Here is a 13,438-nt window from a genome sequence, read left to right on the forward strand (position 1 = left end):
CCGTGTTGGTAACCCCAGGCCTTATACTTGCCGGGTTGGCCGCTCTTCTCTAGGGATGTCATCCAGGTATCTGGTTGGATAATCCTCTCCCTCACACTCTGCTTATCATTGAGGGCCTGTACCATTTCCCCAAGCTCTTCACCGGTCTCTCTTGAACCGTTGGGATGATGGTATCTTTGATCCTGAAGCGGAACCGGTTCTGGATGCGCCCCTTCCTCAATACCAAGCTTCTGGACTTTTCTGGTATAAATAAATAAATAAATACATATAAATTGTATAAATACATAAATATATGAAATATGCAAATAATAATAATGTTTCTCAACCAGGGGGCCGGGGCCCACTATGTAGGGAACATATCTATATATATATATATATATATATATATATATATATATATATATATATATATATATATATATATATATATATATACACACACACACAGTTTTTGTATACATTCCTGTAGTTTTTCACCAGGTTTGCACACACTGCAGGAGGGATTTTGGCCCACTCCTCCACACAGATCTTCTCTAGATCAGTCAGGTTTCTGGGCTGTCGCTGAGAAACACGGAGTTTGAGCTCCCTCCAAAGATTCTCTATTGGGTTTAGGTCTGGAGACTGGCTAGGCCACGCCAGAACCTTGATATGCTTCTTACAGAGCCACTCCTTGGTTATCCTGGCTGTGTGCTTCGGGTCATTGTCATGTTGGAAGACCCAGCCTCGACCCATCTTCAATGCTCTAACTGAGGGAAGGAGGTTGTTCCCCAAAATCTCGCAATACATGGCCCCGGTCATCCTCTCCTTAAAGGGATAGTTCACTTTGAAATTAATTTTTGATATGTTTTAGCTTACCTCAAGGGCATCCAAGATGTAGGTGTCTTTGTTTCCGCAGTAGTTTCAATTTTGATATTTTTAGGTCAAACCGTTCTTGTCTGTCAGTCATATAATGCAGGTCGATGGTCACTGGCTCAAAACACAAGCACAGAGTCCAAATTAAAACAATTCCCCACGTCCAAATGAAACAATTCCCCATCATAAGTACACATTGATGGCCTAAGACACGAAACGAGCGGTTTGTGTGAGAAAACGAACAGTATTTATATCGTTGTTATCTCTTGAAAACAGCACACGTCCAAATTATCTGACGGCACGGGCGGGTATAGATATATAAATAGATGTCGCCTTGGCTACTGCAGTTCATTGGAACGAAACCGTAGCCAAGCGACATCTAGTGTATATATCTATACCCGCCCGCTGGCGGGTATAGATGTATACACTAGATGTCGCCTTCGCTACTGCAGTTCATTGGAACGAAACCGTAGCCAAGGCGACATCTATGTATATATCTATACCAGCCCGCGCCGTCAGATCATTTGGACGTGTGCTGTTTTCAAGAGATAACAACGATATAAATACTGTTCGTTTTCTCACACAAACCGCTCGTTTCGTGTCTTAGGCCATCAATGTGTACTTATGATGGGGAATTGTTTCATTTGGACGATGGGGAATTGTTTTAATTTGGACTCTGTGCTTGTGTTTTGAGCCAGTGACCATAGACCTGCATTATATGACTGACAGACAAGAACGGTTTGACCTAAAAATATAAAAATTGAAACTACTGCGGAAACAAAGACACCTACATCTTGGATGCCCTTGAGGTAAGCTAAAACATATCAAAAATTAATTTCAAAGTGAACTATCCCTTTAATACAGTGCAGTCGCCCTGTCCCATGTGCAGAAAAACACCCCCAAAGCATGATGCTACCATCCCCATGCTTCACAGTAGGGATGGTGTTCTTGGGATGGTACTCATCATTCTTCTTCCTCCAAACACGTTTAGTGGAATTATGACCAGAAAGTTCTATTTTGGTCTCATCTGACCACATGACTTTCTCCCATGACTCCTCTGGATCATCCAAATGGTCATTGGCAAACTTAAGACGGGCCTTGACATGTGCTGGTTTAAGCAGGGGAACCTTCCGTGCCATGCATGATTTCAAACCATGACATCTTAGTGTATTACCAACAGTAATCTTGGAAATGGTGTTACCAGCTCTTTTCAGGTCATTGACCAGCTCCTCCCGTGTAGTTCTGGGCTGATTTCTCACCTTTTTTAGGATCATTGAGACCCCACGAGGTGAGATCTTGCATGGAGCCCCAGTCCAAGGGAGATTGACAGTCATGTTTAGCTTCTTCCATTTTCTAATGATTGCTCCAACAGTGGACCTTTTTTCACCAAGCTGCTTGGCAATTTCCCCGTAGCCCTTTCCAGCCTTGTGGAGGTGTACAATTTTGTCTCTAGTGTCTTTGGACAGCTCTTTGGTCTTGGCCATGTTAGTAGTTGGATTCTTACTGATTGTATGGGGTGGACAGGTGTCTTTATGCAGCTAACGACCTCAAACAGGTGCATCTAATTTAGGATAATAAATGGAGTGGAGGTGGACATTTTAAAGGCAGACTAACAGGTCTTTGAGGGTCAGAATTCTAGCTGATAGACAGGTGTTCAAATACTTATTTGCAGCTGTATCATACAAATAAATAGTTAAAAAATCATATATTGTGATTTCTGGAAAATTTTTTTTTATTTTTTTATTATGTCTCTCACAGTGGACATGCACCTACGATGACAATTTCACACCCCTCCATGATTTCCAAGTGGGAGAACTTGCAAAATAGCAGGGTGTTCAAATACTTATTTTCCTCACTGTATGTGTGTGTGTGTGTGTGTGTATGTGTGTATGTGTATGTGTATATATATATAGCAAAATTATTTCACATTACAGCTCATGTGTACATACACTATTAGTTAAAAGTTTGTACATTCTTTGAGCATTCTTCAACAGCATTTGAGAACCTCTCTCTCTGAGTTTCATTCCACTCCTGAAAAAAAATAAAATAATGAGGTGTATTAATTAATATGCATGGCACGACAAAGTGACATTAGTGACATCAAACACAAGTGTTTTATTATAGAGTTGATTAGAGCTAATGCAATGCAGATATACACACAGAGGCAGCTGTTCCTTAAACATAGGACCCCATTAAAGTGCAAATCATGACTAGAACAAGGAGATTAAACATATAAATCTAAAAGAGAGAGAGTTTTGGATTAGCTTTATTTAAATATTAAGGATAGGATTGCTTTCCGGTGGCACAGTGCAAAAAAATATAATTGCTTAATACACATCTTTGATAATGAGCCAACTAGACTGCAGGTAGGATTCAGCTCAGTCACTTCAGTCTTGAGGTCCTGGATGCTTAGTAAAAAAAAGAAAAAGAAAAACGGACAGAGAGAAGCCTGCAGTGCTCCACTGTCTATTCCAGCATGTGAGAAGTATAATGATGTTTTCTAAAGCAGAATATCATGTGTATGTGTGTTTATGTGCGTATGGATAATAACCACATTCTCTAGAAGAGAATTTGTGTGTGTGTGTGTGTGTGTGTGTGTGTGTGTGTGTGTGTGTTTGTTGATGATAATGATACGTTCTAGAGCAGGAATTACTTTGCATGCGTGGTGTGCTGAATAAGACAGCTTAGCCCTGTTTGTTTCTTCCTGTGTAACAGGAGTCATCGCTGCACGTCTCTCTCTGCCAAGACTCATCAAACACAGCCGCCAACATCTGTTCCCTGCAAAGTCATCACTTATGAGACTTTAACAGTCTCTGGGCCAAACGTGATACACAGGGCATTTGCATAGCACCCCACTGAGAGAACAACTGCAGAGAGAGAAGCATATACACTTACTTATGCGAGCACTCAGAGAGTATGAAGATAATGGAAATAATAGAATGCTAAAGGCCGAGTTCTGTGGATGAGACCATATAATGGTCTGTTAAAAAATACAGACCCAAAACAGCAGGGAAATGTTTTAATGACTCATCCTGCACTCATGACATCCAAATGCTCTATAGTAGAAAAATGTCCCTTCCCTAATGCCACCTGTCACCAAATAGAAATAGCAGGTAGCAAATAATCATGATTCACAGCTGTGGTGCAAGCGAAAAGCTTTTGGATATTAAAAATGTCCTGCCCAATGTTGTGTTTTAATGGGAAATATAGACACATGGAAACAGAGTCCGCTTAAAGGCTTTTTTTTCCACCCTAAATAAAAATTGTCATAATTGAATCACCCCCATGTCATTCTAAATCCAGACATTTTTCTTTAAACTTTGAAACTCACATGAAGATAAAAAAAATAAAATAATAAAACCCAAAATGTTCAGCCTTTCAGGCATTGTAAAGGTATACCATATGGATTAAGCGGTTACATCCAAGTCTTTTGAAGAGACATAATCGCTTTAAGATGAACATATTTAATTTAGGCTTTTATTTACATTTAAACATTGATCAATGCAGATACACAGAGCACATCTAAATTGGTAAACATCAGCTCAAATGTGCTTGCTTGTGAAGATGAATTGAACAACAGGGGTAAATTATGACAATTAAAATGTTTGGGTGATTCCATAGTGATTTCATTCATAGGTTTTCATTAACTAAATAATTTCATTTATTATATATAAATATAAAATGTTGTGTTTGGCTTGCTCCTCAGGCGGTGGCCATGTTCACAGAACTGATCCGGGAGAACTTCAGGAGCAGCAAATTGAAGCAATGCTTGATTCCACCACTAGGGGAGTTGCTGTATCTCATTGCTACACAGGTAAATTATTATTATTACAATTTTAAATTAAAATATTTATTTTAATTCTAGCCAATATATAAATATACTGGTGAAATCAGAATTATTCAACCCGCAGAGACTGAAATAATTTACAAATGTAAGCTTTTCTAAAGATGTTTTTTATTTATTCATCTTTAGCAATTTAGTGGCAAATTAAAGTGATTATATTATAGTCAATGTATAATGTAATGCTTATGAGTTAAGCCTTTAGAAACTATAACAAAACTGAATTATCTTGTGCTCTTACACACATACATTTATCCCATGCATGTGCTTTTTTTTTTTTTTGATCATGTGATTTTATGATCTAGAAAATTATATTGAACATGACTTGCTAACCCCTGAAGAAAATGTATGCAATTATTATACTGTACAACAATATAATGTTGAAATCAGCAAGGTGCTTGATGAAGCATTATCTATCATGCACTTTAAAATAGTCAAAGTTTAAAGGGTAACTTAGTAAAAATAAAAGAACTACTTTGTCAGTTAGATAAAAACTTTAAAGTGATTGCTATAACTGAAAGCTGGTTGAAGGACTCTGATATCAATGACGTCCAGATTGAAGGATACATTATGTTTTATGTTAACAGAGTAAGTAAAAAGGGAGGGGGTGTGGCCCTCTACATTGATTATCATTTAAAATGTAAAATTATTGAACAAAAAACAAATGCTGTGGAAAATTTGATGGAACTGCTTACTGTAGAAATAACAAATGAAATTGGTAAAATATGTTGATCAGTTGTGTGTGTATAGAGCACCAGGGTCTTGTGTTGAATTATTTACAGACCAAATCCTAGAGATGTTTGAAAAAATTAATAACAAATCATTAATTTTGTGTGGTGACTTCAATATAGATCTGGGAAACCCTACAACATCAAGTGAATTTAAGAATTGCATGAAAAGCACAGATCTATACCCAATGATAACTAAACCAACAAGGGTGACCACACATAGTGCAACTATTATTGACAATATATTATTTACAAATGTACATGGTAAATTAATTAGTGGTATCTTTATGACAGACGTGAGTAATCATCTCCCTATATTCATAATTTATGAGAAAAAATCATTGTACAAGATGAAATTACAACATTCATTCGAGATAAATCTAGTAAGGCTTTAGAGGCCTTCAGAGAAGATTTGAAGAAACAGAGCTGGAATAGAGTGTACACAGATAATGTAAATACTGCATATGAGGCTTTCATGATGACATGAATTAATTTATATGATAAAAATTGTAACATAACCAAAGCAAATGCTCTTACCAAGAAAAATACTGTTAACAATCCATGGATGACAAATGGACAAAAAAATGCCTGCAAGAAAAAAAACTATTTGTACCGATTGTTTCTAAGATCAAGAACTAAAGATGCTGAAGTTAGGTATAAAACATATAAAAACAAATTAGTTGGAATCATAAGAAGGCAAAAAAAGGATTACTACACTAAATTGTTAGACAAAAATAAAAATAGTACAAAAGACACATGGAGCATTATAAATTCTGTTATGCAAAAAGGCAAGGTAAAAACAAAATGTCCAAATAAAACAAAGACAAAGAATAATGTTGACATTTGCAATAAAACTGAAATTGTAAATTAATTCAATAGTTACTTTGTAAATATTGGCCGTACTTTGTCACAACAAATTCTAGATGGAAACATCAATGGTGGAACAGTACCAGATAATGTTAGCAGTGTTTTTCTTGAAAGGGTACAAGCGAGTGACATTTTGACAATTGTCCAGAAGTGTGCCAATAAAAAATCAAATGATTATGCTGATATGAATATGGTATTGATAAAGCAAATTATAGATGTAATTATTGAGCCTTTTACCTATATCTGTAATTTGTCATTTACTTCAGGGATATTTCCAGACTGCATGAAAATAGCCAAAGTAATTCCACTGTTTTAAAAAGGAAATAAGTCTGAATTTTCTAATTATAGACCCAATATCATTACTTCCACAGTTCTCTAAAATTCTGGAGAAGTTATTTGCAATTAGACTGAATACATTTCTAAATGAATTTAAGATTTTAAGTAACAGCCAACATGGGTTTCGACCTAATCACTCAACTGCTACAGCAATTATGGAACTAACTGAAGAAATCACCAATGCTATAGACAAAAAGCACTATTTAGTAAGCATCTTTGTGGATCTTCAAAAAGCGTTTGATACGCTGGACCACAAGATATTGTTGCATAAATTATATAAATATGGTATCAGAGGTGTGGCACACCAATGGGTTACCAGCTATTTAAAAAACAGAAATCAGTTTGTTGAAATTGACAACATAAAGTATAAAAATTGTAACATAACTTGCGGGGTACCACAAGGATCGGTCCTAGGACCTATACTTTTTCTTCTATATGTAAATGACATTGTGTCTGTGTCTCAGTTACTTAGGTGCATTCTGTTTGCGGATGACACCACTTTTATTCTATTCAGGAAAAAATATAAAAGATGGCCTACAAATCATAGAGAATGAATTTCAGAAAATTATTAAGTGGTTCAATGCCAATAGATTATCCCTAAATATCAGCAAAACTAAATTTATGATATTTTGTAGTAAAAGGAAATAATGTCGAAACGTCATTGTTTATTAACGGATTAGAAATTGAAAGGGCACATGAGATTAAGTTTCTAGGTATTATGATTGACGAACATTTGACATGGAAATCACATATTGATAATATCAAAGTAAAGGTATCCCAAATAATAGCTGTGCTGCATAAAGTTAAAGATTCTCTAAATAAGAATGCATTGTTTTTGTTGTATAACTCATTGATTGTTCCATATCTGACCTATTGCATTGAAGTGTGGGGAAGTGCCTGCAAAACATACATTAATCCAATTTTACTTTTACAGAAAAGAGTGATTAGAGTTACCAGTGGAAGTGGATACAGCGATCCAACTAATCCTTTATTCATACAACTAAAAACACTGAAATTTAATGAATTAGTAGAGTATAACCTTCTAAAAACCATGTATAAAGCTCATCTGGAAAGTTTACCAAACAATTTGCAAAACTGATTCACCAAGAGGAAAAGTAGATATGAACTAAATACTGAGGTTTTTACAAAACCCTGGTTCCAATCGGCTGTAAAGGAAAAATGTGTCACAATCAAAGGAGTTAGTTTGTGGAACAGTCTTGATTGTAAAATTAAAACTTCGAAGTCCATTTATGTGTTTAAGAAGTATGTTAAATTATCAATGTTGCAGAAATATAATACTACGGCGTAGCAGATCAATTTTATTGATGTATTTTTGTGTTTTGATGTCTTAGAAAAAGAGACGGCTGCATGAGACAGCTCAAATGAACTGGAACTGTAAATGATTTTGTGTTGATAGGGGGCAGACATTATAAGTTTTTACTTCTTTCTGCTCCTTTTCATTCATGTTAAATGCTGTTGTTGCATTTGTTTTTAAATGAATGGAAAAAAAAAAAAAAAATGCTGAAGTTGAGTATGGTCAAGTCAAAAGAGCTCTTACTAAAGCTATAGAGAACTAATTGTTTTATTACGTTAGAAAGTCTATGGATACCAGAATATTTCCAAAACACTAAAAGATCATAGAGACACAGCTGACAGCCTTGTTCATAAGGTTAAAAATTTGCTGTACCAGAAAAGCATTAAGGGTTTTGAAAAAAAAGTTCAATATCATTTAGAGAAATTAAAATGTTTGATCAGAGCAACAAAAAAACAAAAAAACAAAAAAAAAACAACAACCTACATTTACAAAGACTTGCAAGGACGACCTGATGAAAGGAGGAAAAAACATTTCAATGCAGAGTATAAGAAGAACACTAGACAAGCACAGCCTTCATGTTGGCCGAATGCCACTCTTGACCAAGAAGAACATAAAGGGCTGACTTGAATATGCAAAAATTTATTTGGATAGACCTGTGGAGTTCTGGAAGAATGTTTTATGGAGTGATATGATCCATGGATCAGCGGTATATCTGGTGAAAACAAGGCAAAGCTTATTATCAGAAGAACATCATCTCTATGGTCAAACATTGCGGCGGTCCAGTCTTTATATGGGGAAGGGGAAATCTTGACTGTATGAAGGACATCATGAATTCTTTGAAGTTTCAAGACATTTTGGCAACAAAAGTGACTTATAGTGGACTCTCCAGCAGGACATCCCAAAGTATACATCCAAATCTAGTTAAACTTGGTTCAGGGATCAGGCGTAGAATGTTCTTGAGTGGCCTGACAGTCTGCAGATTTAAAGGGCCCCTATTATGGTATTTTAAATTTTCCTAATGTTGTTGTGGAGTCTCCTACAACATGTTTACATGCATCAAAGGTAAAAAAAAAACTGTTTAATTTCCTCATAATATACATTTGCACATCATCACATTTTCAATGTGACTCGTCAAATGAATCAATCTCTCTAAATCCCTCCTTTCCGCGAGCTACTCTGCTCTGATTGGCCAGACAGCTCAGTCTGTTGTGATTGGCCTACCGTGTACAGCGCGTCGAAAACAAAACCGCCCATTGCCATAACAACGTCAGCTCTGCTTGTCCTGAGGCTTCCTACACCGTAAACACAGTAACGAACAATGACATCGATTTCACCATATCAATGCGAGCGCGAGTCCGATGATGAAACACTGGATGAACTAGTTATTCAACCCGAACCTCCATCACAAGGACGACTTGAGCAGGACTCAGTGTTTCTCAGTGATACACTACTCAGTTTGAGGTACATTATATGAGATGTTGCAACTGTAATTCCTCACCATCAGCTTTAACAAGTGCATGTCCATCAACAAACCGATTATTTTACTTGTACTAATTTATTTACAGAGTATGTTTCTAAAATATTGCGGTGAATGCGTGGAAACTGTATCAATAACAGTGCATGTATACATTAGCTGAGCTCTAGAGTGAATGATCTGATGTAACATAAACGTTGGTAAAACAAATATTTCCTCAAAGTAGTGAGAACGACAGACAATCTGCATTAAAGGGATAGTTCACTTTGAAATTATTTTTTGATATGTTTTAGCTTACCTCAAGGGCATCCAAGATGTAGGTGTCTTTGTTTCCGCAGTAGTTTCAATTTTGATATTTTTAGGTCAAACCGTTCTTGTCTGTCAGTCATATAATGCAGGTCTATGGTCACTGTCTCAAAACACAAGCACAGAGTCCAAATTAAAACAATTCCCCACGTCCAAATGAAACAATTCCCCATCATAAGTACACATTGATGGCCTAAGACACGAAACGAGCGGTTTGTGTGAGAAAACGAACAGTATTTATATCGTTGTTATCTCTTGAAAACAGCACATGTCCAAATGATCTGACGGCGCGGGCGGGTATAGATATATACATAGATGTCGCCTTGGCTACGGTTTCGTTCCAATGAACTGCAGTAGCGAAGGCGACATCTAGTGTATACATCTATACCCGCCAGCGGGCGGGTATAGATATATACACTAGATGTCGCTTGGCTACGGTTTCGTTCCAATGAACTGCAGTAGCCAAGGCGACATCTATGTATATATCTATACCCGCCCGCGCCGTCAGATCATTTGGACGTGTGCTGTTTTCAAGAGATAACAACGATATAAATACTGTTCGTTTTCTCACACAAACCGCTCGTTTCGTGTCTTAGGCCATCAATGTGTACTTATGATGGGGAATTGTTTCATTTGGACGATGGGGAATTGTTTTAATTTGGACTCTGTGCTTGTGTTGAGCCAGTGACCATCGACATGCATTATATGACTGACAGACAAGAACGGTTTGACCTAAACATATCAAAATTGAAACTACTGCGGAAACAAAGACACCTACATCTTGGATGCCCTTGAGGTAAGCTAAAACATATCAAAAATTAATTTCAAAGTGAACTATCCCTTTAATAGACACAGTTATAGGTAATCGTGGCCAACAACTGATTAGCAGAAGTATATAAGTAAGACAGTGATAACGTGAGTTAGCCAGTTAGCAGGAGACCTACACAATATGAAACTCAAAACTAAGTATTTTGAACACCATCTTTCAAGAGCAAGCGGTTTGTGAATCCTGCATTGAACTCTGAGATTTGAGAAGCAGTCTTCAGTAAAATAAAGGGAACAAAGCAAAAGTTTAGGATTATACTGCTGTGATATCGTGGTAAAGATTATCTTTAACCACTGATTCTTCACATACTCGTCCTTGGGCAGTGAAAAAAGAACTGGCTTTACCTTCACATTATAGAGCACAGCGCCGTCTTCTCGACATGATGCTCTCCATTATCCACAGGAATCAGCTGCTGGTTTGAGGTTCAAGTTTTCCCTGGTGTCTACGCGTGCAATAAGTGGGCGGGCAATATACTAATGTTTCGTCTTGACGTCACAACGAAACGGCTTATGACTCGTTTGAAAAACGATTCATTTAATTGACTCCGTCAACTCTTACTTTTGAAAGACTAACTTTATATGAGGTGCACTTACAGATTTAAAACTTTGCAGGATGTTTTCATTCACTTAAAGCTATGTTACACACTACATGAAAGGTAATTTTCAAAAATCCATAATAGGGGCCCTTTAAATCTCATTGAAAATATTTGGTGGAATATGAAGAAAGCAGTGGTTACGTGAAAACCAGAGATTATTAGTGATCTGGAAGCTTTTTCAAGTGAAGAATGGGCCAAGATTGCAGTAGAGAGGAGACAGAAGCTTCTAAGCACTTAATCTATGCGTTTATTTGAGGTTATAAAGAAAAAAAGATTCTGCACACAATTTGACTTTTGGGGGTTTAATAATTTTGAACTTGAATGTTTAGAGCCATTTTGATATTTTATTCAACTTTACTTTCTCAGAATCACTCAAATGTGTATTAATAAACTTTCTATAATAGTTTACTGATGCCTTTGTTGAATTGTTTTCATACAATTTTGTTCTTGGCAGCAAAATGTCTTGCAGGTCAAGGGGGTTGAATAATTTTGATTGCAACTGTATATGTATTTAAGTTGGATAAGTCTTGGAATTGCTATCAAAAATTAGCTTGAACTCAAATAATTTATAATAAATAAAAAAATTATTTCATACAAATAATTTGCGATTGATTGATTATCCAGTTTGGTAATGACACCTAATAAATCTCAAATCATAATGTAAAATTAATAACATTTCAAATTTTTTGTGATGCACTGAAATTTTGGCAACCGAAAATAAATTCATTCTCGGCCGAAACTGTTTTGGAGGGCCAAAATTATTGATCAACCATTGACATTTAATTAGCACTTACCAATGGCGTTCTGTGGATAAGATAAAACAGCTGTGTGGATGCTAGGGCTGGGTTGGCAGTATCATTTTCTCGTTTTTAATTGGTCTTCATTTTGATTAACTGATTTCAGTTAATCATTCAGATTGTTTTCAGTTGATGCATGAACAAAACTTCACTAAATATTACGATTAATAGATGGCAAGTTTTCTACAAATAATAAGTCTTATGTAATTGCTCAGTCTCTGTATCAACTGCGGAAAGACGTCAATAAAACAGCTTGTAAACAATGTCACGTAACATTACATTTACTTCAGGAAAGCCGTCAACCTCCATAGCCTGATAGTCAGCATAAAAAATAAAATAAAAAAAAAACACTAGAGGTAAATACATGCACTAATATATGGATTCATTATACTACATTTTTACTTAACATTGTCTTCATTATTTAGTGTATTTTGGAATAAATCTATCATGAAAACAACTTATTATAGCCCCCGTTTAAATGTTTATATTTCAACAACAAATTGGAGTAGAAAAATAATTATATCATTATTAACTTAATAATTTAGGACAGTTATACTTTTTTTTTCAAAAAAAAAAAAAAATTCTGAAGTAAATTTTTATTGACATTTAACACTTTTCCTCCTACCCTGACTTTTTAACCTTCCCTAATAATTAATGTATGAAATGAATAAAGGAAAGACACAGTTTAAAGCTGTTATAATATCTTATTAAAGGGGGTCCTGTTATGCTTCTTTTTTTCTTTTTTTTACATTTTTATATTCAACTTTCTTTAGTGTGTAATGTTTCTTTTTGAGCATGAAAAAGGACTGCACAGCTACAAAGCACAAAGTCCATTCCAAAGCGAGGTATTCTAAGCGCTGTTTCGCCTTGACTAGTCTTGAGTTTTCTTCTGGGAATGTATACGTCACAATAGTCCTGGATGAGTGTTGAAACTCGCAGTTAGGGGCTTGACTTTTGCTCAAAGTTATTGACCAATCAAAACACACTGGTCCAGCCGACTAATCAGAGTGCACTGCACTTTTCGGAAGGATGGGCTTCGTAGAGACAAGGAACTAAAGGTGAAATATCTATATCTATATCTCCTGGACAAAAAAGTTCCTCTAATTAAAGAATCATCTATAATTCACATATCATATCAATATTCACATGGGTTCATTAGAGAGGTAGACTGTCTATTATATTGAAGTAATTATTGATCAGTGCACAACTTCCACTTTGACTTCTAGGGGGACTAGCCACTCGATTGCTATCCCAAGAATGGATCCGTATGCTCAATGGCCTGAAATTTCATACAGCTCAGTTTGCTTCTCATAAATGTCCTACAGGCAGTATTTGCCCTCTGAGTATTCCATGACATTTAAAAAGCTCCCTTATGAGGAGAGTTTCACACAACCTCTCAGACCTCATTAACCTCAACATGGGAACCACCTCATAACCGATGCAGTCTGGTGCATCATGCGTAACCTTTAACATAATTTTAGCACTGCAAAGATCACTGCTG

General features: G+C 36.1%; 1 protein-coding gene across 1 annotated transcript in view; it reads left to right on the forward strand.

Annotated features, from left to right (window-relative positions):
• ulk4 (unc-51 like kinase 4) overlaps positions 1–13,438 on the forward strand; it is a 199,133-nt gene that overhangs the window by 25,899 nt on the left and 159,796 nt on the right. The window contains exon 18 of the mRNA XM_084435286.1: positions 4,559–4,666. Coding sequence (XP_084291412.1) covers positions 4,559–4,666 — 108 coding nt within the window. The remainder of the gene's footprint in view (positions 1–4,558; positions 4,667–13,438) is intronic.

The sequence above is a fragment of the Rutilus rutilus genome (assembly GCF_951802725.1).
Source record: "Rutilus rutilus genome assembly, chromosome: 17".
Taxonomy (NCBI): Eukaryota; Metazoa; Chordata; class Actinopteri; order Cypriniformes; family Leuciscidae; genus Rutilus; species Rutilus rutilus.